General features: G+C 61.1%; 2 protein-coding genes across 11 annotated transcripts in view; both read right to left on the bottom strand.

The window, feature by feature from the left end:
* The window catches only part of TMEM145 (transmembrane protein 145), a 74,442-nt gene that overhangs the window by 29,776 nt on the left and 16,850 nt on the right, over nt 1–27,816 (bottom strand). The window lies entirely within an intron of this gene.
* Nucleotides 114–27,764, bottom strand: CIC (capicua transcriptional repressor). 10 transcript variants are annotated; one of them, XM_050768392.1, is made up of 21 exons: nt 27,653–27,764; nt 21,656–24,459; nt 8,950–9,099; nt 8,631–8,865; nt 8,422–8,551; nt 8,144–8,326; nt 7,896–8,061; nt 6,812–7,014; nt 6,499–6,724; nt 5,961–6,064; nt 4,448–5,681; nt 4,169–4,356; nt 3,693–3,814; nt 3,433–3,599; nt 3,040–3,333; nt 2,618–2,943; nt 2,063–2,307; nt 1,811–1,965; nt 1,596–1,727; nt 1,175–1,306; nt 114–1,086 (listed from the first exon to the last, which is right to left on the bottom strand). In XM_050768392.1, the coding sequence occupies exons 2-21, from the start codon at nt 24,447–24,449 to the stop codon at nt 719–721; spliced, it is 7,554 nt and encodes a 2,517-aa protein (XP_050624349.1). In that variant the 5' UTR covers nt 24,450–24,459; nt 27,653–27,764; the 3' UTR covers nt 114–718. The 10 variants fall into 10 exon arrangements, with proteins under 10 accessions (XP_050624349.1, XP_050624350.1, XP_050624351.1 ...); XM_050768393.1 differs by lacking the exon at nt 27,653–27,764 and adding an exon at nt 26,866–26,995; XM_050768394.1 differs by lacking the exon at nt 27,653–27,764 and adding an exon at nt 26,866–26,995 and having other exon boundaries at nt 1,811–1,962.

Raw genomic sequence — 27,816 nt, 5'->3', positions numbered from 1 at the left:
AGTGGTACTGGAATTGTTCCCCCCACATCATGGAAAGCATACCGCTCCACAACAACTGAGGACAGGACGTACAACCAACAGCCCTCCCTGTTAAGAGCCTGCAGCCACACAGGTGTGTTAAACAGCTTTAATCTCGCTCATTGTGGCTTCTCGGCACAGTAAGAAATATTGCACATGATCAACATGTTTTGTTCTGGGGAAGGGGGCAAGGGCAGGGGGAATCACCTTCTTAGAAAGTACAACCCAAGTTGGGAGGGCAGAGGGGGTGAGGAGAAAACCCTCCCCGTGCCTGTGGCAAAGTGCAGGAGCCCCCACCCCCAAACTAACCTGAGTCCAGCCCCTCTGGGGAAAAAAGGGGTGCATGAACTCCCCGTATTCCACAGGCGCCTCCCTGTGGCCCAAGGCCCACACCACCCTCCAGCTTGCAGCCCTCACAGGAGCCATTTTGCATAAAGTGAAAAGCTCTGAAGGTCACACACTCCAGGTTATGTACAGGGGCTTGGAGGAGGGAGACTGCCCCTGCGGCCCCTCAGCTGCCCCCCAGCACCGGGAGGGAGCTTCAAGGGAAGGGGGTATTTACAAGAGGAGCAGGCCTCATTCCGCCCCAAACTGGAGAGGACGAAATGGCTTTACCCGAGAGGAGATAACCTTCCTGCCCCCACATACTGTCCATGTCCTGAGGGGGTACTATGAGTCCTGGCATGTTCTCAGGGTTCCCTCACCTGCCTGTGGCAGCTGTGGAGGGACCTGGCGGTGGGGGAGAGGGCTGGGGAGCCCCCTCCCAGCCAGGCTGTCCAGGCCCCGACTCTGGGGGCGGAGGCAGTGGCGGGGCAGCCTGGACCGTGCCAGAGTCCGAGCTGGGCGAGGTGGGGTCAGGGCCCCCTGCAGGGCTGGGAGTGGGGGCAGGGGCAGCAGCGGTGCCAGTGGGGGGCGGTACAGGGAGAGGAGCCTCAGCTCCAGGGGGCTGCTCGGTGGGAGTGGCTGCCTGCATGATCTTCTGGCGCACCTCACGGATCTTCAACTGCAGACAAACCTTGGAGGGGAAGATGTCTGCATAGCGGGCCTGGAAGGCGGCTGTGGCCTGGGCTGGAGACAGAAAAACAGTGGGGAGCACAGGATGAGATGTACAGACAAGTCACACCCGAGTGACCCCAAGACTCCAAGACAGGCTCACCTGATGGGAAGAAGCCATGGTCCTGGAAGAGCTGCATGACCAGGGCCCGGCGCTGGTCTAGGGTGCGCCGCAGGGAGGAGTACGGCACCTTCTCATACTCTAGCTCCCCAAGCACATCCTCGGCTTCTGTACCTGTGCAGGGCACAGGCAGCATGGCAAGGCTGCAGCAGCAGCAGGGCCTTCCTACCACCGTCTGAGTGCCCATCCGAGCCCTCACTGCATTCTATTTCACAGTGGAGTCAGAGAGGGGTCCCGCCCACAGTCACAGGGCAACTTAGGGGCCTGCCAGACTCCAGAACCCAGCCCTGACAGGCTGTGCTTCCTCCCAGCCTGGATGGACCCACCCTACCTCTCCCACTCTAACTGCCTTCCAGAGACCCACTCCTCTTGCAGGCCCCCCGAGTTCTGCCCACCACGGCACCTGTACGGTCAAAGGTGAAGATGTCCCCCTCGCACTTGGCACTCTTGGGGGTGTTGGGCTCCGAGCTGCAGCTGGAGCGTCTTCTCATCTTGCGCTTGGGCGAGGTAGGGTCCTCGGGTGCTGAATCCAGGTCTGGCCAAACAGAAGCAGACTCAGTGCAGGTGGCCCCAGTCTGCCCTCCACCTATGGACCCTGGTTGTCCGACGCTCGCCTACCCGTGGAGTTCTTCCTCTTCTTGCGGTAAGAGCCCAGGATGGCCCGGGGTGAGGTGGCCAGAGACTGCAGGGTGGGGGAGGGCAGCACCTCCTCAGGCCGAAACTCAGGCAGCTCAGCAAAGCGCTCTTCGAAGTCCACTTCTGACAGGACCCTGCTGGAGGGCTGGCAGGGTCACCTCCCCCACCTCGGCCTGCAGCGGCTCCCACTCCCACCACCCCAAACGCTCCACCAAGGCCCCAGCCCATGCTCACTTGTCCACAGAGTCAAAGGTCTTCTTCAGGGGCGGGGGCCGCACCTTCACCTTCTTGCCAGTACCAGCCGCCTCCTTGCGCTCGGGGGTATCCCCGGCTGCCCGCCCACTGCTGCTCTCGCTGCTGCCACCAGGGGCTACGGCTGGAGCTGGGGCTGGGCTGGGAGGAGTGGGAGGCTCCCCACGATTCTCCAGGCCCTGCCCAGGGACGCGCCAGTCTGAAGATGAGCTGGGGAATTTGCTGGCCTGGGATGGAGATAGGCAGGGAGATGGAGAACACTGAGCTCAGAATCTGAGGCAAAGGCCAGAAACAGAGTTGGATCTGAACTCGCCCGGCAGACCCCTCGAGAAGGCCGTCACACAGCCTCAGGAAGGCCAAGACAGGGGCCTCAGATGGGAGGGGAGACAACACAGGCAGGCAGAAAGGACAGGGGGACCCTTTAACCTGAGAGACACACAGGCATGGAGGGAAGAGGAGTAGGACAGAAAAGCAAAGACGTCAACGGAGAGGCACAGCCAAGTGGCAGTGGGAGCCCCACGGCCTGCAGGCACTCACCATGGTCTCAGGACCCTTGGCGCTGGTCCGCTCCTCAGCAGGCGGGGGCGGTGGGGGGCTGCTCCGGGCCGTGGGAGTCCAGGTCTCTGGGGCAGGTGGAGGGGCTGGTGGTGTGGGCTGCCCCTCAAGCTCAGACTCTGGGGCAGTTGGCTCTCGGGCTGGGCCAGGCTCCAGAGGCTGCCGGGGTGCAGGACCAGGTCGCCCAGAGGCACCTGCCTCAAAGGACCCCACAGGAATGCTGGCGATGGCTGCCTTCACTTTCTGGGGGGCCTTCGGGCTGGGCCGCTGGGCCTTGGGGGCCACTAAGCTGTAGGTCATGGAACCTGCTAGTGGTGAGAAAAGTGTTTGCTGAGCAAGGCCTGACTGGAGCCCATCCCCTGGGTCCCCCAACTCACCCTGCTCTGGGTTGATCTGACACCTACCTGTGGCACTAGGGAAAGGGCTAGTCGGGGCTGGGGTGGCAGTGGCAGGGGCTGGCGGGCCCTTGGGCAGAATGGTGGCTGCAGGTGGGGTTGTGCTGGTGGCCACAGTGTAGACCAGGCTTGGGGGGGCCTGGGACGGCTGGGCCAGGGGTGCTGAGGAGGTGGGTGCAGGGCTGCCAGAGTAAAACGCCGTTATGACAGGACCTCCGGGGGCTGCACAGGCAGGTGGCAGCTGGGGACTGGGCACAGGCGACACGCCCACCTGACCGGGAGCCAGCAGTGGGGCTTGGCCTGCTGAGAGACAGAGAAGGAGAAGCAGGAGACCAAGTTAGGGCCCAGACTGCCTCAGCCCCACCCTGGGTCCCCAGCACTGCCTGCCAGGCCGCCCCTCACCTGAGAGCAGGGGCTGCACGAAGGCGGGGCCACTGGGCCCCAGCGAGGTGAAGCCTAGAGCTACAGAGCTTGTGGGCCCGTACGAGGTGACTGTTCCAGCCTGGCTGGATGCAGGGCTGGTACCCAGGGGCAGCGCGTGCCCGCCCGCTGACTGCACATAGGTGATTCTGCCGCAGGGAGAGGAAATGGGGAGGAGTGAGGTAAGCTGGCCCCGCCCCACCCCTTCCCTGGCCTCTGAGTGTGGGCTCAGCTGCAATTACCTGGTGGAGGAGGGCAGCAGGACCTTCTGAGGCTGTGAAGTGGGTCCAGGGAGTGTGGCTGGGCTCAGGGGCGGCACCAGGCCGCTGGGTGTGCTCACAGGCACCGGGGTCAGCTGGATGATCTGTGGGGAAGGGCACCCATAGGCCAGGATGAGCTGTGGCCCCTGACTGGGGCAGGGGAGGACCAAGACCTAAAGTGGGGCTCTAAGCAAAAGCAAGGAACACAGAACTTGGGGTGAGAACAGGATGGGCAAGATAACAGTGGGAGGTGGGGACACAGAGGAGTAGGGTACAGACACTGAGAACTTGAGAAAGTCAGGATGCACAAAGAAATCACGGAAGATAGCAAGACAGAGAACCATAGCAAGACAGAGAACCAGAGACATGGAAAAGGAGAGAAGATTGAAGGAAAAACAAAGAAATGGTGGGGTACAGGGGCCAACACCCAGCACGTGGAGAGAAAAGCAGTCCCTCACCTTGCTGGGGGGCTGGGCACCATTCTGCACAGGTACTGAGAAGGGTGGGCTCACCAGTGGCAGCGGCTGGCCGGCCCCTCCACCCCGCACTGACATGCTAGGGGCGGCCAGGGGCACTAGGACCTTCCCAGGCAGCAGTTGGGCTGAGCCACCCGGGGGCGGGGCCTGCACGGGAGAAACTGACTGGGCTGGAAGTTAAGAGGCAAGAAACAAAAAGGTTACAAGGGAGTCAAATAGGATTATGGCCCCTCTCCTAGTGCTGCCCGGCCCAGGTCTCACCTTTGGGGGGTGGGGCGGAGGGTACAGACTGCAGGATGGGGATGCCAGGAGTGGGTGCAGTGGCGGCCAAGACTTTGCCGTTGGTGGAAGTGCCCGGTGGGAGGGTGAAACGGATGCTGGTGGTGGGTGCAGGGCCGCTGGGAGTCGCTGCCTTGGTCCCAGGGGCTGGTGCTGGGGCAGGTGCCACCTGAAGCTGCTGGGGCAGCGTGGGCAGGATGTACTGTACCTGGGTGATTCCCCCAGCCTTGCCCAGGGCACCTGGTTGCAGGATGCCCAGGGGTACTGGCCCATTGGGGCCACTCCCAGCACCTGCTCCTGAGCCCGCAGTGGTCCCACCGCCAGGGGCCCCCTGGGCAATGAACTGGACAGCAGGGGGCGCAGGGGCCCCATACCCCGGGGTGCCCACCAGTAGGTTAGTGACAGTGGCAGGCGCCTTTCCCACAGTGCCCAGCAGGGGTCCAGCCACCAAATGTGGGGCTGGTGAGGTGGCTGCTGCCGACTTCTTGTCCGAATACACTAAGCTGACACCCAGCGGGGAGCCCCCAGGCACCCGAGACCCAGTGCCCATTTCAGTCCTGGCACCTGCTGTGTCATTTGGAGACGCCTCAGCCCGGCCAGAGGTGGGGAAGGGCTTAGAGGCGATGGGCACAGGAGTGCTGCTGACAGGCCGCACCACGTTGGTGACCATGGTGGCAGCAGGACGGGACAGGGGAGCTGCTGGGGCCCCGTAGGCCAGTGATGGGGCGGGGGCGGAGGGCACTCTGGCTCCGCCACCCTCTTGCTCCTCCTTGTTTGGGGGCAGCACCAGTGTCTGCAGAATGCTTCCTCCTCCGCTGGGAGGGGCCGCGATGACTGAGGGGCCTGGCGGCTCCAGGCCACCCACACTTTCAGGTCTCTTGCGCCGGAAGGTGGCAGGATCCGTTGGGAGGAACCGGGTAGCCTTGGAAGGTGTCGCTGGACCCCCAGCCCCAGGGAGCGGGGGCCGTAGGGGGCCCGCTGTGCTGCCCTGACCAGACTCCTGGGCCTTGAAGGTTCCTGAGCCCAGTGAGAAGGAGGTGGCTGCCGAGGCTGAGGAGGAAGCAGGCGAGGACGCAGAGGAGGATGGGGTGGAACTATAGCCTTTGCCAAAGGCTACAGGAGGATCCGGGGGCCCTGGGGGCTCAGGGTCCAGTGGGGGACGGCAGTGGGTAAAGGAGGAACGGATCACAGGTGAAAACACCTTCCGACCAAAGCCCTGCATGAAAGGGAGACACCCTAGGTCAGGACACTCCGACACCTCAATAGCAGCCCCCTAGCCACGCCCATCCAGCCTATCAGCCAGGCCAGCCTAGGGCTGCACCCCTCCCAGCTGAAGGCCTCAATTCATCCTGGCTATGACCCAACTCCCCACGGGGCAAATAGCTTGACCTCTCTGGATCTTAATCTCCCCCTCTCTCAAATACCCGGGAGAAACAGACATTCCCGTGGTTTAGGAGGGAGTGCGATGTGACAGCACCATGACCCAAGCCCTCACCTTGTTGCCCTCTGGGTCCTCCCCAGAGCTGTCCCCACTCTCGCTGTCGGTCACCCGCTCCTTGCACTTGAGATCAATGTCAGTGGTGCCGAAGCCATCATCAGCTGAGGGAGTGGAGGGAACAGTATGGGGAGGGGGCTAGATGCAAGGGGACCCAGGAGGAAACAGTCTGGAGCCTGGATCTCAGCTCTGCTCCAAACCAGCAGGGAGTGCTGTCCAGAAAAGATACTCCTCAGCCCAAGACTGTGCCCACATGCCCAGTGCCCAGTGCGGGAGCCTATGAGGCTGCAGGAAAGAGCCCCTAACACTGCATCTGAAGATCTGGTCACACCCAGGTCCTCCAGATTTCCTGCAGGGCTGGGGGCTTCCTGAGGGCAGGGCTGGGTTTACTCGGCAGGGCCTGAACTGGCCACATGTAACCATAAACCAAGTGGAAAAGAAACCAAAGGGGCCTAGGGGCCTGGATCCAAGTTCTGCCCACCCTCTGAGCCTTGGCCTGCTGGGTCCTGGGCAAGATTCTGGGCCCTGCAATGCTCACCAATGACATCATCATCCCCTTCCTCCTCACAGATGACCATGCGCTCCTCATCACTCGTCATGTCCTCACTGGCCGCACGCTGAGAACGAGAAGCTCGGGTGGGCAGCAGCGAAGGCCGCCCGGTGGCCGCCAAGGCACCTCCCTCACCAGGGGCTGCAAAGGGACCTGGAGCTCCATACTGGGTAGAAGGCTTTGGGCCAGAGTACGATGCAGGGCCGGACACCATCTGCAGGAAAGGTGGCAGGGAGGTTTCAGCGGGGCTGCTGCCTTGGACAGGCTCCCTGCCCACCCCCTGGGGGCCTGCACCCCAGACCTGCGTCAGTTCCTGCAGTGCCTGACTGTCTACTTCGCTGCCATCCAGGCTGTGTACCCCACTGTGAGAGAAAGCTCGGGGCCGAGCTGAGCCAGGTCCCCCAACTGTGTGTAGCCGTTCTGCCCCACAGGAGCTGCTCCCCGGAACCTTGGCGTCCGAGCTCAGGAGTGTCTGGGCTGCGACGGACAGGAGCTCAGAGGACACTGTAAAGTAGAGGGGGGCGCTATACAGTCAGTAAGCCTCTCACCAGCACCTAGACTGGCCCAACAACCCATAGATATTTCTAGGTACTAGGCAGAAGCAGGCTGGAATTTCTGGGCCACTTGGTGAAATAAAAAACCACCACCCACCACCAGTCCAGCATCTCCTTCCTGCTGATTCCTGCCCTCTGGGGTTGCAGCAGGCCCATTCCCTGGGGGCTAGCCCTCCTGAAAGTAAGGAGGCCTAGAGAGAGGTTCATGTGGTGCTGGCAGTTCCCTCATCTCAGAGAAGTAGTAACTAGCGTACCCACCCTCATAGAACTGCATATCCATAGGAACTACCATCTATCTTCATAAAACTGCCATATCCATAGGCTCACTCCAAAAATGTGCCCCAGAACACTGCCAGGCACACCAGACACCCTCAATAAGTGGAAGCAGCCCATCAGGGGTGTTTGCGAGCTGCAGTGGCTCCAACTATGGTGTTGGGGGCCAGTCAAACTGGGGTTTACATTCTAGCTCTGTCACTTGCTTGTTTATGACTTTAAGCAAGTGACTTTGCCTCTCTGAACCTCAGTTTCTTCTTCTAGAAATAGAATGGGGTTTTGCAGACTAGAGCTTATATTCCCTGTAGTGCTTGGCACATAGTAAACACTCATTATACAACAGTTGATAATGAGATTGCTGTTTGGGAATCTATCTGTCTGGATCTCCCTGGCTCCTTCACATGAATCAACTGCCGGTTCCTTTACAGATAAAGGTCACCAAATAAAAGTGATAGAGCACAGAGGAGCTGCTGGGGCAGGGGAGGAGCAAGCAAGGGGGTAGCTGGTGGCTCTCAGGGAGGGAAGAGGCAAGGTGGGAGAGCCAAGGGGCTGACTAACCCCCAGGGGCAGCGGCAGTGCCCGTCTCCGACATGCTCCGCTCCCGCGTCTCCTTGTGCCCTCCTGCCAGCCCCAGGCTCGTGGGCTTGGCCTCCGAGCTGGACTTCTTTCGGTCCTTGTTGCACCACTTCCAATCTGGGTGGGCCTTGAAGTGGGCCTCCTTCACCTGGCAGGAGAGGGCAGGGCAACCCTTCACTCACCCACCCCACCAGAAGAAGCTGGGAGGAGCCAAGAGGCAGGGGCGTTACCTGGAAGGCCAGGTCGTGGTACTTCTGCTTCTCCTTGGGCCCCAAGGCATACCACCACTCGCCCAGGATCTTGCTGACGGTCCGGTTGTCCTGGTTGGGATGACGCTGGTGGACCAGGGCCCGGTGCCGCTTGCTGAAGATCATGAAGGCATTCATGGGCCGCCGGATGTGGTCCTTCTCCCGCTGCATTAAACACAGCCCAGAATGGGACAATTAGGACCAGGGAGACAGGTGTGGGTGGCCACGGGGTAAGCACGGGACAGGCAGGGATAAAGTACCTTGTTGGGGCTGCGTCCATCCTTCTCAGAAGATGAGTCCCGTTCCTTGGGTAGGGCACTGAGGGACTGGGTCCGACGTTTTCCAGGCGGTAGAGGCAACTGGATCTCAGGAGACATGATGGAGAGGAAGCTGCGGCAGGGCAGCAGGGACAGTGAGGGCCATGTCTCTGGCCATCCCACCCCCAAGTACCACACCTCAGGGAACTCACGCATCATCATGGTCACTCTCTGTCTCACTGTCCAGTCGGGGCTCTCCTGGGGGGCCAGGGGCCTCCTCCTCTGTGGTGGGAGGCGGACCCTTACCAGGTTCCACCACCCCCAAAGGGTGTGGGGGTCCGGGTCCTGGGCTCTCAGGGCATGTGGCTCCAGGGGGCCGCCCAGGGTCAGCACCCCCTGTCCCACCTGGTGGCCTTTCATGAGCAACAGCTGCCGACTCAGCAGGTTCTGGGGACACAGAGGTAGATCAGAGGGCTCCTAGGCCACCTGGACCCCACACCCTTGCTTCCCCCCAGTCCTCCCAGCCCTCACCTTTGCTCTGGTTGGAGGCCACTGGGTGGCTGGCAGGTTGCTGGGCCTCGCTCGGCTGCACGGAGGGGTCAGGCTGGCTGGGTGCCAGGAAGGGGACTAAGGAGTGCCAGGGGAACACAGCCACAGAGCGAGGTTCCACATTCGTCCACACTGTGGAAAGGAGCCAGGTGAGCTGTGCAGCAGAACCTGGCCCCAGCCCCAACTCAAGCTCTTCCCCACCCTAGATGAGGTAGCCCCACCCCTTTTGTCTACCCCCCACCCCCAACACCAGAGTCTCTTGGACTCGTCCATGCAACGTCACTCAGGAAAAACTCCTCCCTGAAAGGTTTCTAGATTTATAAAAAAGAAAACAGAAGCGGGTAAGGGAAATAGTACTCACGCCCCACTCCTCCCCCCACCAATCTCCATGAGCCCTGCCACCAGGGAACAGGCCAGAGGAACGATTTGCTCCCGCCACAAACCAGGTCATGCTCGGCTGCCATCCCACACTACCAAGGCCCCAGATCTCTATGGGCTGGGACCCCCACCCCCGTCATGCCACATTCCCAGCAGCCCAGTCACCATCCGACACAACCTCTCACCTTGGCCTCATGCTCTCTTTCCCTTTCCTGAGGCATACAGCCCCATGTCCCCTCCCCTCCAACTCTCCGTTCACTACCCACAGGCTGTGGAGTCTCTTACAACTGTGGTGTGGGAACTGTGGTGTGGAAGAAGTCCTGCTCCTTGCCTGCCTTCCCCACCCCAAACAGTGCCAGACCTGCCCTTCCTGGCTGGGCACAGGTGGCTCTAGCAGCTCTCCCCTTCGCCCCCACGAACAGAATGCACCATCCACAAATCGGCCTCCCAGCCGCCCTCCCCATCAGCCCCTCGGCTTATCTGTAGTCCAGGGTCCAGCCCCCTTGCCCAAAACAGGGGAGGGTGTGGTAAACTCCTTGGAAGAAAAGACACGGACAATGGGCTAGAAGAGAGGATTGTTACAAGTCTCTACCCAGAGAGGGCACAAGTGCCAGGTGTTTCCTTGAGGATATGCACAGGAAGATGCTTCCTCACCAAGAGGCTGGTCCCAGGGGTCCAACCTTCAGCCCCAAGAGGTGGGTGGTGGAAGAGCAAGCTCTAGGCTGGGACCTACCCCTGGCTGGACTTTTGGGGCGGGCCTAGGATACAAGTGGGCTTCCCCTCACAGAGCCTGGCTCCCTGGGGAAGTGGAACCAGCAGAGGAGAGAGGCCCCTGCTCGGGGAAGACGAAGAAGGGAGGAGGGAACCGCCCTAGCCCTGCTCTCCATCATTCCAGGCCTTCCCTTGATCCAGATCAACCTGACCTGAGGTGACCTCCCCATGCCTTCAGAAGCCTGGAGAGATGGGCATGGGAGGGGGGGAAGCTCTGTGCGAGGCACTGGCCTGGAGACCTGATTCTGTGAGGGGCTGACAAAGGAAAAAGTAGACCTCAGGAAACAAGGGACTGGGATCACGAAGACAGCACTGAAGAGCACTCAAGACTACAATGACCCTGTCCCTTACCCCTGAAAACCCGCTGGGCCCTCCAACCCCATATAAAAGCCTCCAGAGACTTAGACCTGTGTCTCTCTTTGCAAAGATCTTTCCCATCAGGGTCTCCTCTTTTCTTGGGGGGGGGGGGGGGGAAAGGGACCCAGCAGACAATGGAGAGCAGTCCTTTGGTTCTGCTCCCTCCTGAACCCCTCCCCAGTGCACAACCCGCCAGGTTCTTAGGTGTCGCGCTCTCTGCAAACTACACCACACACACTGCAGCCCCTCACTCTGATCTCAGCAAACAGTGCCTCACTCGCTTCCTGAGCCCTGTCCTCAGCCCCACTACCCAATCCAAGCCTCCTCCCCTAGGACCAGCAGGTCTCGTGCTGTTCCTATTCTACCCCATGCTCCACAGCCGGTTACTCGGCACCCCTCACCTTTCTATTACAGCAGCTCTGTGCCATCCCATCACTTTAACATCACAGCTGTCCCCAGGTACGCGCCACTCCGCTACACTCCCACCTGCCGTCACTAACCACTCGGCCCGGCCGAGCTCCGTAACTTTCCCCATCATCCCTTTACTCTGCCTTTACTGTTCTCTCCTACTATACCCCCATCACCGTTACTCCGCACTTAGCACCCCGACACCTTGACCCCTGCAGTCCCAGGGCCCAGGCGCTACTGACCGAACATGCCGAGGCCACGGGAGGCCGCGCTGGACGCGGGCATCAGGGGCCTGTGGGCCGAATACATGGTCCGGCGCAGGGGGGGCCCGGCAGGGGCTCGCACCTCCTCAGCGGCCGACGCCGCTCCGCCCGCAGCCCGCTCCTCGGCCGTCGCCGCTTGGGCCCGGGGGGAGCGGGAGGCCGTCGCCGCATGCCCCCCCGCCGCCCCCCTCCGGCCGCCCCACGCGGGGGTCTCCGCCGGGCGCGCCTGCGCACAGCGCCGCCTGCCTCCCGCCGCCCGGGGGGCGGGGGAGGTCAGCGCGCACCGGCCCCGCCCCGCCCCCCGGCGCGCGCGGGGGCCGTCACGGGGCGCGCGGCACGGGGGCCATCGGCGCCGCCCCCTCCCTCTCCCTCCTCCCTCGCGGAGTCCGGCGGGCGGGGCAGGCGGGGCAGGCGGGGCAGGCGGGGCGGGGCGCGGCGCGCGTGCGCGGGGGCGGCCCCCTCCCTTCCCCGCTCGCTGGCTCGCTCGCGCCCTCCCTCCCTCGCAGCTCCGGCGGGTAACGGCTCTGGCCCCGCGCGCCCCGGCTGCCGGCGCCGCCGCCCCGCCTTTCCGGGCCCGGGGCCCGAGGCTCAGCGCCGGGTCGACCTCCGGCCCCGGGCGGGCAGACGGACCAGCGTGCGTGCGTCCGTCCGTGCGCTCCGAGCGAGCCCCGCGCCGAACCACCGCCGCCTCCCCGCCCCGCCACTACTACGCGCTCCCCTCCCCCCGCCGCGCCTCCCCCCGCCCCTTCCCCGCTTCCCCCGCGGCCTTCCGCGCAAGCCCGGCCCCCCGCGCGTGAGCCCATTGGCTGCCGCCGCCGCGCGCGGGTCAGGCCCCGCCGCGCCCGCCCCCATTGGCCGCCCCGGGGGAACGTCAGTCATATGCAAATAAGGGCAGGGCGGGGCGGGCTCCGGTTGGCCCCGAGCCGGCCGGGGGCGGGGCCGCGGTAGGAGGGTGGCAGGGAGGGCGCACTGCAGTAAAGGCACCGAGCCAGGGGGGCGGTTCGGGGCGCCGCGCTGCGGAGGTCCCGGGGTTGTGCGTGGTGCTGTGTGTCCAGTCGGCGCGAGGAACACGCTCACGCGTGGCTCGGCCCGCCTCCCGCACACCCGCTTGGGCGCGCCTGGCCCCGCTGGGCAGACAAACTGCGCGTAGGGCTGGACGAGGCATCCCTGAGCCCTCACCTACTCACTCTCCTCACAGACATACACACACACACTTTCGTGCCACACCCATTATCTCCTACACACCCCACGGGCACATATACCCTCTGTCTTACACCCACACTGTGACACACGAAGTCACACCTCACACACCTGCTCACACAGATGTACAACCGCACACGCTCACAGTCCATAGCTCCCCACCCACCATCGTGCATTCACCCATCCTGTTCTCATCACCCATCTCATCCATGCCCTGTCACACATGCCTTGCCAACCCGCATCCTCATCACACCCCCACCAGCCCACATGAATCATGCAAACAGACAACATGTCAAACAGGAGGAACTCAGCATAGCCCTGCTTGTCCACTACACACTCCACACCCCTCCCACACAACCACATACTCCTCCATCACACACACAGCCTTCCTAGCACTCACAAAGCACCTCCTATTCCCAGTGCACACTCAGCTCTCGCAGACACCATCATACCGACCCCACCCTCTATATAATCCTACTCTAATGGGCGCTACCTGCTTCAGTACCCAGGCCCATCAGGTATACAGAGCCCAGTGGCCATCGCCATCATTCAGCCACTCACCCTGACATTCATCTGCCACTCTGGACCCTCTAGCAGCATAATGCAGGGGACCACAGAGCACACCATGGTGACCCCACCACACTACTCTGCCAGCCACCCACTAACCCCCACTCCTCCCAGAAAAAAAGGGCCAGGAAGAAAGGAAACTAACACTTACTGGGGCTGCTGTGTGCTGGGAGCTTGTGTGTATTATCTGGTTCATTGAATCCTCACAGCCACCTAGGGAGGTATGCTTTATTACACCCATTGTTCAGGTGAGAAAACGAGCCTCAGAGATTGAATAAACTGTGGCAAGATCATGCAGTCAAGATGTACCAGCCCAGAGCTCCAACTCAGGTGCTGTTTCCATTACTCAAGGCTTAACCTCAGGGTGGACCCAGGGAGGGAACTCCAAACAGAGGCTGGGGAATATAGTTAGACAATGATACAGAGCCACGTGGACCACAGAAAGTTGAGAGGGCTCACATGAAGACACAGGCAAGGATGTAGAGCCCATCTGGCAGAGACACAAAGGCCCTGGATCACGCAAGAGGGGCCCTGGGGCCATACCCAGTAAAGGCACAGGACTGGGGTCGCACAATTGGGCAGGTAGAGGTTGCACAGGCTAAGACGGACCAAGACTGGGCTCTTACACAGGTTGGATGGTCGACAGGAGCAGAGGAGCTCTTTCCTCAACCTGCCTCATCCACTGACAGAGCTGAAGGAATGGAGAGGGGGCAAAAACTGGGTAACCTGAGCCCAAAAGGGAAGGGAAGGTCTGTAGCTCTCTGACCTCCAGAGACTGCAGGGCCAGACACTTGGCTGTGAGCCTGGAGGGGCAACCAGAGGGACTATTAGGTGACTGCCCCCTCCTTCCTATGCAGTCCCAGACTCAGACCCTCCATTACCTCACTGCCCCAGGGACTGCAATGTGAGGCAGGAATTGAGGCTGAAATCAATGTGGCCCGCTATCTCCCCACCACTGCCCCCACCACTGCCCCCTCCTCTCCCCACCGGTGAGTGAGTCACCTACTGGCAAGTTAACCCCTTCCCTACTGCAATAAAGCCCAAGGACAGAGCTCAGAGGAGCTCTGCCCCCCAGATCCCCCACTTCTGTTGGTTCAGAAAAAGAGCCAGGCATGGCACAGGAGGGAAAGAGGGCCCCACACATCTGGGAGGGTTGCACATCTGGTAGAAGACACAGTGCCCACGGAGGAGAGATGGGAAGAGGCCCCTTTCGGGGCAGGGTACAACCAAGTGGGGGCCTAGCCTGGTAGGGAGGGGCGGGAATCCGGGCGGGAAGGGCCCCCCTGCCCTGGGCGCTGGGCCAGCCCTATACTTAGCTTCTATTGTTCAGGGTGGAGGAACCCTGGGTGGGGGTGGATTAGGAGCAGAGGGGAGGGAGCAGGTCCTGTCCCTAGACAGCTCCCTCTCTCTTGCCATCCCCAACCCTAACAGGGGCCTCCCTAGTTGGAAAAAGGTACTGAGCAGGACTGTGATGGCAGCCACCCTCTGCACCAACCCCTAACCAACTCCACAGAAGGACTGCCCCTAAACAGCCCCCACTGTGCCACCACACCCAGGCCTGGGGACAGGGAACCCAGACGAAGACATCAACAGTCACCCAGGCGGGCCGTACAGGCTGAGGCCTGCCCAGAGGCCTGGGGCGAGCAGCCAGGGATGCTGACAGACTGAGGGACAGGCAGAGGCGCACTCTAAACTCACGGGGCCCATTTATTGAGCCCGCTAGGCACCGCACCCCTGCCGGCCGCCTGCGGCTCCCCACCCTGCTCTCCAGGCCCAGGTCCCCGCCTCAGCTCACCACCCTGGTGTCCCCAGCTCCCCTCACCCGCTTTCCACATACACACCCACCCACCCACCCCGGGCGGCGTCGGCGACGGCCAGGGTTGCCTGGGGAACGAGCCCAGGATTGGGCTGGCGCGGCTCGGCAGGGATGGGGGGCTAAAAATAGCGCTGGGGTGAGTCAGTGTGAGTGGGGCTGGGGTAGGCAGGGGGACCAGGAGGAAAAGAGAGACAGGGGAGAGTGTGTGGGGGATGGTCCCCAAGGATTGGGAGATGGGTGGGATGCGGGGGTCGGGGGTTGAGAGACGTGGGTTTGGGGAAGGGAAGGTGCGGGGGCGGGGAAGGGGTGTACAGGCGCTGGGGCTGGGAGGGTTGGTCTACGCGGGCTGAGGGAGGCGCCAAGGCCCGAGCAGAGGAGGGGGCGCCGCCCTGCGTTCCCCTTCCCTCCCCGCGCTCACGAGATTTTCCACTCGCCGCCTGGCCCCTAGCCAACCCCAGGCAGGCCCCACAAAGCCGCTTTGTGCAGGGAGGGCGGGCGGGTGCCCGGCCGGCCTGACACCCACGCGGGCCGCGGCGGGGCGCCGGCCAGCTGGCACCCGAGCTGTCTGCGGTGGGAGGGAGGGTCCCCCACCCAGCCCAAGGACGCGGCCGCGCAGGGGTTAATCGCTCAGGGGCGGGGAAGCAGGCCTCGGCCAATCAGCGGTCGGCGGGCGAGACGGCAACCAATGGGAAGGACGGAGGACCGACACAGGAGGCCTGCACCCAGGGGCGCGCGGGAACCAGCACCCCTGGGTGCCAGCGGGGGCTGGGCGCGGCCCTCGCTGGGTGCCAGTCCGCGTCTACGCAACCCCCAGAGCACCTGGTTTCCCCGACTACTTCACAAGAAACAGGCTCAGTGGGGGGACAGCATCTTGCAGCCGGGAGGTGGCACAGCCGGGATTTGAACCCAAATCTATCTGGCTTCACAATCAGCTTTTCCGCCGAAAAAAGGGGACGGGAGTTCCCTGCCCGGTGCCTCGTGGGGAGCGGGAACAGGGGATAGGGTGGGGGTGGAGGAGGCGGCGCGGCGGGCTAGGGTCCAGCCGCCTGCGGTGCAGCCGCTGCCGCCGGTGGTAATGGGAGCCAGACGCCGTCGCCGCCGCTAATGCGCCTCCCTCCCGGCCACTAATGGAGCCATTAATACCCGGGCGCCGGGGGCTCCGGGACGTACCAACCCCTAACCCCCCTGCCGCGCATGCGCGCGCCTGCTGTCCCGCCGCGGCCTGCCGCCAGGAGGCAGCCTGACGCCTCGCAGTTCCAGGTGCTGGGGGCTGCTAAGCTGGTGGAGCTGGGGTCTCTTCTACAAAGTCACCAAGACTCATTCCTGCAACTTCACAAGCTCTTCCTCCTCTCCTCCTCTTCTCCAAGCCATCTGCTTCCCAACTCCTGCCTTTCCAGGGCGATCTCCAGGGGTCTCTGACACCTAGATCCGACCTTTTCCCTCCCCTGCTCTAAATGCCTTCTTGGCTCTTTACTGGCCCGAGTCCCAGCTTCTCAGCCTGGCATTCAGGCTGGGCCTGTCGTCCACAGCACCCTTCTGCTAAGCCTGGACTCTGGTGTCAGCTCCAGCCTCAACTAGCCACTCGGAGTTCATGCACTTTCACTCCTCCTGGTCTTTGCTCATGCAGCTGCTTCAGGTGGAATTGCCTTTTCCTTTCTTTGACTACTCTGAAATCTACTCATTCCTCATACTTCAGCTCAAATGTCACCTCCAATGAGAAACCTACCTGATCCTACCCTTATCAGCCCCTATGAACCAGAGTTGTCCCTGCCCCCTGGCTTCCCCAGACTCAGTACCTCCCTAGGCTCATCCTTGCCTGTGCCTGCATCCACATCTGCCTTCCTCACCCACTTGCCCCAGGACTGCTCAGCCCTGGGCCTGGCAGAGGGATGAGGAGGGAGCTGGCTCCTGCTGGTGGAGATAGGGTTCACTGTTTGAGACAAAATGGAAATTATGGTGGGCAGTACCTGGATCTGGGGAGTCAGGAGACCCAGGCTTAACCCCTCTGGCCCCTCTTTTTCCCCACCTGCCCAAGCATAGTTGGTGGGTACTGCCTGGTCTCTGAGGCCCTACCCATTGGGGTGCACTATATCTGAGACTCGTTTCAATGAAGCTGGCATCAAATGAAAGGCAAGGGGTAGCGGGGGAGGTAGGGTGACCTGGGTCATGCCCTCTAGCACGTGGGTGGGCACAGAAGCTTCTTTCCTGCCGCCCCCCACAGCCGGATCTCCTAGCTTGGTCCATATAGCCCCTGCCTTCCTGCCTGTCTTGGGAACAGGTGTTTGGATGGTGGATGGGTCTGCAGGATGGATCTCAACACTTCTCAACAGATTTCAGGGACAGTAGTAGGCAGTTAATTTGTCAAAGAGCATGAGGGGACTCCCCGGCCTGGACAACCTCCCAACACTCCCCAAGAAGGAAGTAGGAGACCTGGTGCTTGGCAACTGCCCACTGTCTTAAAAGAATAGAACACCTGATATGCACAGGGTGGGGCTGGGAGGCTGGCATGGGGGCAGCAAGTCCATCCAAAAAGTGGGAGTGGGAGGGCCAAAGAGAAGCCAAGGCTGGCCCAGAGACACAGGATGCCAAGACTGGCAGCCAAAACAGAAGGAGGGTGGGCTGAAAGCTCAGACAAGGACTGAAGTCTAGAGACAGACAAACCCAGGAAGACATAGGGAGCCCCCAGACTCAAAGAAGAGTCAGACAGATAGAGGTCCCGAAAGAGACACACGTATCGACCTAGAAATAGAGACCAGAGATACAGCAAGCCAAGGATAAGACAGACAGACAGAGCCAGACTGCCAGACAGAGGCCCAGGACAAGAAGCAATGCCCGTCAATAAGGGGAAGCCAGGCAGGAAGCTGGGAGCCGGGAGGGAGGCCATACCAGGAATGGGGCTGAGACATCTGGCCTCCTGGACTGGGGCTGCAGGCCCTGGGGCGGGATCCTCTCCTGGGGAGCAGGCGGGAAGAGTCAGAGGGAGGTGGCAATGGCAGCTGGCTGGCCATGCCATGCGCAGAATGTGGAGAATGCCAGCCGCCTGCCCCAGCAAGTCCCCCAGCGGAAGCAAATGCCTGGCTGGGGGCAGGAGCAGGCAGGCTGCCCTGGGCCGCCCCCTCACACCTGCTGCCCTCTGATGGAGGGTCAGGCCCTGGCACGGGCCAGCAGAAGGGACGAAGCCTGCAACCTTACTATACCACTGAACATGGTCTGCCCTATCTGGGCCCCGTGGGGAGAAGGCTGCAAGCTGCCTACCTCCCAAGGGCTTAGGGAGGCCTCTGGGAGAAGAATGAAAGGGCCGGCTGTTCAGGAACCTGAAGGCGGCCTGGATACCTCAGCATGGGTGTTGTTAGGGAGGTGCTCCTCAGAACTGCCAGGACAGGCACTGGACAAGTTATGACGACCAGGTAGCCCCCAGCAAGGGGCCTCCCTTCTCTGATCCTCAGTCTACCCCTGGACAACAGGCCTGGCAATCTGCTTCACAGCATCAGGCAGAGCTGATGAAATGGCCCCAAGCCCGGGGTTAGGCACACAGTCTTCGCACAGTAGAGTAGGTATTATTGTTATCATTGTTATTATTGAAAGTGCTTGAGAGCCTGGGATCTGGAGCCAGACAGTCTGATTTCAAATCCTGGCTCTTGGCAGCTGGGTGCGGTGACTCACGCCTGTAATCCCAGCACTTTGGGAGGCCAAGGTAGAAGGATCACCTGAGGTCAGGAGTTCAAGACTCCTGACCAACATGGTTGGTCCTGGCCAACATGGTGAAACCTCAGCTCTACTAAAAATACAAAAATTAGCCGGGCGTGGTGGCGCACTCCTGTAATCCCAGCTACTCGGGAGGCTGAGGCGGGAGAATCGCTTGAATCCAGGAGGAGGAAGTTGCAGTGAGCCAAGATTGCGCTATTGCACTGCAGCCTGGGCGACAGAGCCAGACTCTGTCTCAAAATCCTGGCTGTCTGGCTTATGCCTGTAATCCCAGCACTTTGGGAGGCTGAGGCAGGCAGATCACCAGGTCAGGAGATCGAGACCATCCTGGCTAACACGGTGAAACCCCGTCTCTACTAAAAATGCAAAAAAAAATTAGCCAGACGTGGTGGCAGGTGCCTGCAGTCCCAGCTACTTGGGAGGCTGAGGCAGGAGAATGGCGTGAACCTGGGAGGCGGAGCTTGCAGTGAGCCGAGATCGCGCCACTGGACTCCAGCCTCGGCGACAGAGGGAGACTCTGTCTCAAAAAAAAAAAAAAAATCCTGGCTCTCTCTTTTCCTAGCTGAAGGACACCGGGCAAGTCACTTAGCCTCTCAGGCTACAGTTTCCTCCTCTGTCCAGTGGAACTAGTAATCATGGTACCAGCCTGGGGCATTGTGAGGATTCAGGGAGTAAAGGCTCAGCAGGACTCACTGAAGTGTGCCAGGCACGTGTATCACCTGTGCTGCTCGGTGAGTTATTATTACTGCCACTTTTGGTAGTGAGAGTCCCACAGTCTGGAGGCTGGGAGATGGCTCAAGGCCCTCATCCTGCCCCTCACTGGCTGGCTGGCCTCAATCAAGACTCTCCTTTTGTCAGGGCCTCACTTTTCCTCATCTGGAAAATGGTAACAAGAGCCCTGCTGGGCCTACTCTGGTAAGCCTCAGCATCCCCTGCACCAGCGCCATCCCTCCCCACTCCACAGCAGGAGTGGCCACATGAAACAATACTGTAGGGGCCATGTTGGGGGCTGTGGGCACATGGAGGGGTGAAGGGTAGGGGAGTGGTTACAGACCCTCTGATTTAGTTTCTTCATTGCCAAAGGACAGAAACCCCTGCTGTAAAATTTTGTTCCTATCACCTATAACAACAAACGTAAAAAATGTTGGCGTCAGGGTGAAACACACGGCTCACAACCTCAGTTCTGTATATGAGCATGAGGGGCAGGCATAGCCCATGTCCCTGTGCCCTGTCCCTAGGGACTGGCCTGGGCTGGAACCCCATAAGGGCAGGGCCAGGCCAGTGCTCCTTCCTGAAAGGGCTCCTGCCCTAGCCCAAGCCACAGTGGCTCCTACCCACATCCACACCCAGCCTCTTTCCTCCCTGGTTTCCCTGCCTCTGGCCTCAGAGACTCAAACACACCCTCCATGGTGCAGCAGTGGTTGAATCTGCTCAAAACCTTCCATGGCTCCCTAGTACCCTCAGGATACATTTCATAATGATCTTACTTAAGGGTCCTCTCTGATCTGACCCTTGCTCACCAATCCAGCCACACATCCCCAACACTCACTCGCCATCTAGAGCCTTTGACTTTGCAGATTCAACATCTTACAAATACCTGCTTTTGCCTTAAGGCCTTTGCACAAACTCTTTCCTCTGCCTGAAGGTCCTTCCTGCCTACCTAGCCGGGCTCACATCTGCACACCCTTCAGGTCTCAGTTCATAGGCACCTGGCCCTTCTTCCAAGAAGCCTTCCCTGACTTCTCAGACTGGACAGGCATCTTCTCTGGGCTCCCACGGCCTCCTGGGCTTCCTCCACCCCATCTCTGACCACCCCAGACTGTTACTGTCTAGGGAGGGGTCTATCTTTTCCAGAGGCCATGAACCCTGTGTAAATAGGACTGTGTCCTCAACACCATCCAGCACAGGGCCAGGCACAGCACAGGGCCAGGCCCTGAATCAACAGTAGATTAATAAATAAATAAAAATAAATAAGGCCAGGTGCAGTGGCTCACACCTGGAATCCCAGCATTTTGGGAGGCCAAGACTGGAAGATTGCTTGAGCCCAGGAATTCAAGACCAGCCTGGGCAACATAGTGAGACCCCATCTCTATAAAAATAAATAAATACATACATAAATAAATAAGAAAGAAAGAAATGCTAGGAAGGAGCTTCTGACAGGTCTGTCACCCTCTCTGTGTTGCTCCTACAAGGCCCAGCCTGGCCTTGGTCCCTGGCTGTCCAGCATCATCTCAAAAATGGCACTCTTCCACCCCTAGCCTCAGCTCTCCAGCCACCGTGGCCTTCCATCTTCCCCTCCCAGGCTGTGCTCCTTCCGGCCTCGGCGCTGTCCCGTCACCCTCCTCCCAGGAGGCTCTTCTGCCCCACAGTTGCTGGTTCCCACTCATCCTTCAACTCCTGAATTATACGCCCTGTCCTCAGGGCAGCCAGGCTAGATTCACACCCGGAGGAGTGCCCAGCACACCCCCCGGCTCCCTTCCACGGCACTAACTGTGCCTGTGATGTTTATTGGACACAGTGGTAAAGATGACGGCTCCAGTCCTGGTCCTGCCACCTCCTGGGAAGGACCTGTTAGAGACTCCGTCTGCCCATCTGTAATCCAGCACTATGGCCACATGGTCACGGGCCAGCCTGCCTGGGTTTGAGGGCTGCTGCAGGATTTACTAGCCATGTAACCCTGGGCAAGTTATGACCCTGGCCTTAGTTTCCTCTAAACAAGCATAATCATAGCACTCTCCTGTTAGGGTGGTTGTGAAGATAAAATGAGCTAATATTTGAAAAGGGTTTAGAACGGGGGTACATGGTAAGCGCTCTATGAGGTGGATATGAAAATTTGGCAAGCTCACCTACATACAGTGCTTACCATGGCAATGCCCTCACCCGGTCCCCCAAGACATGGAAGCTGTTGCCACAATTATCATTCTCTGTTATCCCATCAGCTCCATGGAGACCTGACTCAGTCCGCACTCAATAAAGGTTTGCTGACTGATAGACTTCTCGAGACCAGAATCTCTGACAAGAGGCCTCTGGAAACGGTGCCTTGAGCCTTAAAAGTCCATTCCCTTCCTGACATGTGAATTCCCACTGCAACATCTGTGCAGAGAGGAGGCCGGCCTCCCCTTGAAGCCCTCCCAAGGTGAGGAGCTCACCTCTCGAGAGTTCAGCTTGCAAGAGGCCCTCTAAGAGGTGAGCTTGGCACAGCCCATCCACTTCCACTTCTTACCTGTTCCAGGCCGGCCCATGATGACTTCCTTCTTGGGGGCAGGGTGGCTGGTGTAGCTGCTGGGCACCAAAACGGGCAACAGGGCAGCAGGTGAGGGGTGGAAGGCCACAGGCTGAAAGGGTGAAGAAGCCAGGCCAAAGGTGGGCATCGGCTGGGCCACGGCAGTTGGTGCAGCTGGAGGTACAGTGATGGGCACGGGGGCTGGCAGAGGTGGGGGCAGGCCAGGCTTCCCACTGGCCACCCCAGTGGGCACCGGGGTCTCACGGCAGCCCCGCCCAGGTCCCCCAGCCCGCACCTCACCAGCAGTGCCCACCTCCCCAGGGAATTTGGAGGGCAGTGGCACATCAGGGTTGCGGACAATGACAGGTGAGTCCCGCTGCACGGCAGGCACTCTGCGCACAGAGGGCCCCGGATCCGAGGTCAGGCCGGCAGGCGGGGGCAACAGCAGCAATGGTGAGGGCTGGCGGGAGCGAGAGAAGGGCACAGCAGGGGACACGGCCCGGAAGCCAGCTGGCGTGGAGGGTGTAGATGTGTGGGACACCGAGTCCACACCAGAGTCTAAGCTGTCACTCTTGGGAAAGTCTGGGGCGGCTCCTCCACCCCCTGCGCCAGGGGCCCCCAAGGCCCCTGGGTGCGGCAACAGCTCTGTCTTCCGTCGCCCAGGGCTGATGGGCACGGTGAAGGTCAGGTTGGTCTGGAAGGTGGGTAGGATTCCAGAGGAGTGGCGCTCTCGGGGGGCAGGTGGCGGTGGGTGGGGGCCCAGGTCTGGCGGCGTCAGCACGCCTGCCTTAGGGGTGCTGGCGCTCAGGTGGCGACTGCGGACTGCAGTGCGCTGGATGACTGGCGAGGCATTGATGGGGCTGAAGTTGGCAGGGCGGAAACCGAAGAGTGGCGAGGGTGAGGGTGACGGGGCTGGCGAGAAGGGCGATTGCGTGGAGACGGGTGAGAAGGAGGGCGTGCCTGAGCGCGAGCTGCCCAGCGACACCAGCATCACGGCCGCCTCACACTCGTCGAACTCAAAGCGTGACAAGTCAGCAGGGGCCACCAGGCGTGGCCGTGAGTCTCCACGAGCCGCCACACTGCTGGCCTCACTGTCCCTCGACGTCTCATCACCCCAGTCAAACTCCGTGCTGCCCTCACGGGCTGCCACGGCCGCAGGCCGGCCCGCCCCCCCAGGTCCACTGTCTGCCAGGCCCTCCATCTCTTTGGTTCGCATGGACAGGTGACGTGAGCAGTAGCCTCGCCGCTGTGACTCCTTCATGCAGCCATCTCGCGAGCACAGCCGGCGCCACTGCTTGCCGTTGAACTTCTTTCGTATTCCGCTGGGTGTACAGACCACATCACCCTTCTTGTACTTCTGCTGGGCCGCTGTCAGTGGCGTGCGGGCCCGGGCTGCCGGTGCGGTCCCCTTTTCCAGGGAGGCCACACTGCTGCTGCGGCTGCCACCCTGGCTCCCCTCCTGGCAGGGCGAGGGCTGCTCGCCAGGGCGGCCAGGGCCCACAAAGGCTGGAGACTTGGGTGGCGGTGACAGGAGCTGGGGTGGGGGCAGTGGGAGCAGGGCGGGGGTACCCAGCGCTGGAGGGTGCTTCTCCTCACCCTCCTCACAGTGAGTACCCAGGTTGCCACCAAAGCTGATCTTAGAGACCTCAGCGTCCTCGGGCTGTTTGGGGTCCAGGGCAGCAGGGCAGGGTGGCAAGGTGGCCCCAGGCTCCACGTGCTCTTCCTCGGGGCCTGTTGGGGGCTTCCTCAGCATGGCCTCAGGTTCCCAGGGGGGGCGCAGCAGGCGTAGGCTGGAGCGGGCCACCCACACGGCCTCCTCCGGCTCACGGTGCAGTGGCTGTGGGGGCTGCGGGAGGCTGCCTGGTGGGCCTGGCTGGGAGCTGGGGCCAGGGCTGAGACGGACCTTGTAGGCAGCTGGCTTGGTGGCCACCTCCACCACCACACCTTCCCGGTAGGCAGCCACGCCGGGCTCCACACAGGTACAGACAGCTGTGCCCACCACCAGGGCACCTGGTGGGGGTGTGGCATCCAAAACTACATCCACACCAGCACCTGGCACCCCCTCGTAGAAAGTCAGGGCTCGGTCACCAGGGAACTGCACACCCAGGTCCTGGCTTCGGCGCACCTGGCGCACCACAGCCGGCAGAAAGAGGCCGTCACCACGCCGGGCCAGCACCCGCTGGGACCGCAGCTGCCGCAGGTCATAGCTGCCACTGGTGCTGCCGGGGGGCCAGGGGCCTGGACCACAAGGCTCAGCCGGCTCATCCTCCAGGTCTGCCGAGTGCTCACTGGCTGTGTCAGTGGAGGAGGAGCGAGTGGAGGTGGGTGGCCGTGGAGGCACCCCCAGGCCACTGGCCTCCTCAGGGGTCCGCACCCTCTCTTCAGGGGCCCCAGCCACCCCACTGCTGCCAGCTCCGTGCTCCTCTACATACTTCTTCTTGGGCGCTCGAGACTTGAACGTGGCCGTCTTGCGGCTGAGGGAGGGCTCCCAGCGGCCTGCCTCCCCATCCCCTTTGGGGTCCTCAGCTGGGCCTGGAGCCGGGTCACCAGGGTGTAGCTCCAGTGGAGGACCTTCAGCCCCAGGGCCCCGCTCAGCCTCCTCTTCCTCCCCTTCCTCAGCCTCTTCGGGCCCAGGCTGCGGTTGCGGCTGCTGTGCCTCGTCGTCCTCCTCCTCTGGCTTGTCACCCTCCCCAGCCCCTCGCCGCCTCAGAGCCTTGGCCCTGGTGGCTGGGGGAGACTTGCTGCCACTGCCAGGACCTGAAAGGCCAGTGCATGCCTTCTTCATTGGCTTCATTTTTCTTCACCTGCAGGGTGGGAGAGCAGACAGGGATTATGTGGAGCAACTCAGGAACCGCCCCCAGAGCCAATGTACCCTAAGATTTCCCATTTGCTGAGTCTACTGTCTCCATTCCATCCCCAAGGCCTCCTCGCTGGCTGCCCTCAACTCATGTGATACCTCAGTCAGCACCAGGCACAGGCGAGCACCCGAGTCCCCTGAGTATACACACTCTGGCTCCTTGGGGAACATTCACAGACACCTGCTGGCTCTGCAGAGGACACAGAGCACATGCTCTGAACGCCCCAAGGGGACATCAGAAGCACTAACAGTTCACACCTATGGAGCACTCCCTGGGTCCTGAACTCCATGCTAAGCTTGCCTTATTAACCCGTTTCATCCTCACAACAGCCCTAAAAGTAGGTGCTACTATCGGCCTCATTTCACAACTGAGGAAACCGAGCCACAGAAAGATGAGGCAACTTGTCCAAGATCATCCAGGTGGGAAACAGTAGCGCTAGGGTCTGAACCCAGGCTCTCTGGCTCCAGAGTCCATGCTCCTGACCATTTCAGTGTGCTGCCTGTCACATGATCCAGAGGGCACATTTACTCTCACTGTCGCCATGCAGACAGTACATGCACTCAGACACACACACATGCACAAGCACCAAGTCACAGAAAGGGAGGTAACTGGGCTGTGATATGAGCCTCTCTCCACCCCCCACCCTCCCTCTGCCACTCTGGGCGGCCTGGCATGGCCAGGCATTGTGGGAAGAAGTGGGCAGCTGAGAGTCCCGAGGGACGGCTGCCCACTCTGTTCTGCACCCCAGGGCTGCCAGGTACAGCCATCTCCCCAGATCCTGGCAGGGAGCAGGCAGGGGCATGTCTGGGGCAAGAGCTCATACCCAGCACTGCCACGGGGCCGTGCATGAGCACACGCACGCGCACAAACACACACACACGCACACACATGCACAGAAGCACGCACACGTCATCACACAGTGGGACACAGAGCTACACCCCAGGGTTTCTCTGTCCCACTGGATGGGAGCCTGCTCCTCCCCCCACAGCACCCAGCGTGATACCCGCAAGCCCAGCCCCTTTCTTCTTGCCTGCATGCATCCCCGCCCTGGCTGGGCTGGCTCTGGCAGGGTGGTTGAGTCGGCCAGCCCCCCGCAAGTCCCCAAATATGCCCTCCAACTCCAAGTGGGGATAAGTGGGATAAGGTCAAAGAAAGCAGGACAAGCCCAACAGGCCAACCTCACCCACTTCCTGAACAGTCATTACTGCCCGCCCCCTTTCGAGCTGCCCTGAGAAAAGACAAGGGGAAAAAACTTTACTCTGAAGTGACTAAGAAAACCTGAGAGACCAAAACGGAGGCCTCTAGGAGGGTTGGGGGACCCAGGACCATAAGCCAAACACAATGAGGGGCAACCCCAACTCAGTCTTCCAGCTACTGGGGGACCCTTGACCTCATGCTCTCTCACTAGGGGCCTGCTCCTCCTGTGGAGCCTGGAGTCCCAGGCCTGCCCTTTCTTGGGCCAGTCCTGGGGTCCTCACAGGCAGAGCCTGGAGGGCACCCCAGGGCTGGCACCCAAGTGCCCAGAAGTTGGGTAGCCATCACCACTTACTACCCACTGACGCACTAGACTACCATATTGGGGACTGAGATCTGGCCCCAGTTTTTTCCAAACACAAACCTTTGCATACCCCACCCAGGGCCTACAACTATGCCGCCTGTACCCCCTAGACCTTGCTGCCTGGCCCAGCCTCTCTTCACCCCAGAGCTGCTTTCTTTCCCCTAGGGCCTACTCTCTTCCTGTCCAGCCCCTCTGAATAACTCCCACCCAAGCCCCGGGGGCCCTCACCTTCCTTAGATTTGAGTAGTAACTCCCGGAACCCAGGCCAGCCCAGGCCCCGGCTCTTTGGGGTCTCATACCCTCTGTTTCTATTAGCCCTCCTGGCACCAGCTTCTCTGCCACTCTCTCTCCCATCCTGTCACCACCTCTATCTCTACCTGTCTGTTAGCATGCCCTAGGCCCCCTCCTGTCACCCCCTCCTTGTCACCCCCATTTATCTCTGTCACCTATTCCTCCCAGTCACTCTCCTGTCAGCCATCTCCGGACCTGTCACCTTCTCTCCCCATCACCTCTCCTTGTCACACTCTCCAACTCTGTCCCCTCCCTCTCCCTGTCACCCTGATCTAGTCCTGTCACCCCTCCATTCCTGTTACCCTTCTTTGCCCACCACCCCCTCCCCCAGTTACCCCTTTTCTGTCAAACCCCCACCACTTCCTCCACTCCCTCCTCCCTTCCCACCATTCCGCCCACCCCTTTCCCCCTGTACCCCCTCCCCGTCCCTGCCACCTGTCCCCTCTAGGCCCCCAGCCCCCTGGACCCCCCTTTCCCGTGTCAGCCCTGGCCCCGCCCCTCACCTTGGGCTCGGCGGGGTTTCGGGGCGGGGGGCCGTGGCTCCGGCTCGGTCCGGTCCGGTCCCTCCCCGCCCCCCCTCCGGCTCTCCCTCTCGATTCTCCCTTTTTTTTTTACTCCAACACACAAAATGGTGAATGGACCTGCAACAGCTGGAGCAGCCAGCCAATCAGCGATCACAACCCCGCTGACCGGCGCCAGCCTAGACCAATAGATATCCGCAGCCTGGTCGGCTCCGCCTCTCGACTACGAGCGACGTTCGCGGGGACCAATCGGGCCCATCCGGCAGCGCTAAGGGGCGGGGCCAAAGTCCAAGACCGGCCTCCCTCCGGGACCGACACCAACCTGAGCCTACGACCGCCTGATCTGCCTAGGGCCCTACCCTACAACAAGTGAAGGACACCAGCTGTATCCAATTGCAGGCCGTCTTAGTTCCAAATGACAAATACAGTACCCAGTCCCCATGCAGCCTAGGCCGGAACCCAACCTCTGTGAGGGACAGTAACCAATGAAATGAAAGAAGGAGGGGCTAAGGGACAGGTTGTCCAATGAGTGGACGTAGAAGGCGTGGCCCGAACGTTTGTTGACCGACTAGTCGCAATTCCTGCTGGGAATCGTAGTCTTCTCACGTCTTCGGCCCATAGCCGACAGTACAAGGCAGACTACAACTCCCATGTGACAGAGTGCCTGGAGCACCAAAGAATCCCGGCGAGGAGAAAAAGTCGAAAAGGGCAGTTCATCGTGAGTCTCACTGGACGCCAGGAGTATCTTAGACCCAGGGCCCCGACTCACCCGTATTCTTGGCTCTGGCGTCGCCGGTGGCTCCTCTCAGTGGCAGCGGTAGCGGCAAGAGGGGGAGGTGCAAGGAGCAGCCAACCGCCACCCGCGAGCCCCGCAGCCAATCAGCAGCTCCCGGGGCGGTGCAATGACCTCACCGGCTCTACTCTCTTACCCCT

This window comes from Macaca thibetana, chromosome 19 (genome assembly GCF_024542745.1).
Source record: "Macaca thibetana thibetana isolate TM-01 chromosome 19, ASM2454274v1, whole genome shotgun sequence".
NCBI classification, from domain to species: domain Eukaryota; kingdom Metazoa; phylum Chordata; class Mammalia; order Primates; family Cercopithecidae; genus Macaca; species Macaca thibetana.
The sequence above is the reverse complement of the archived record's forward strand: the minus strand, read 5'-3'. Positions and strand labels throughout refer to the sequence as shown.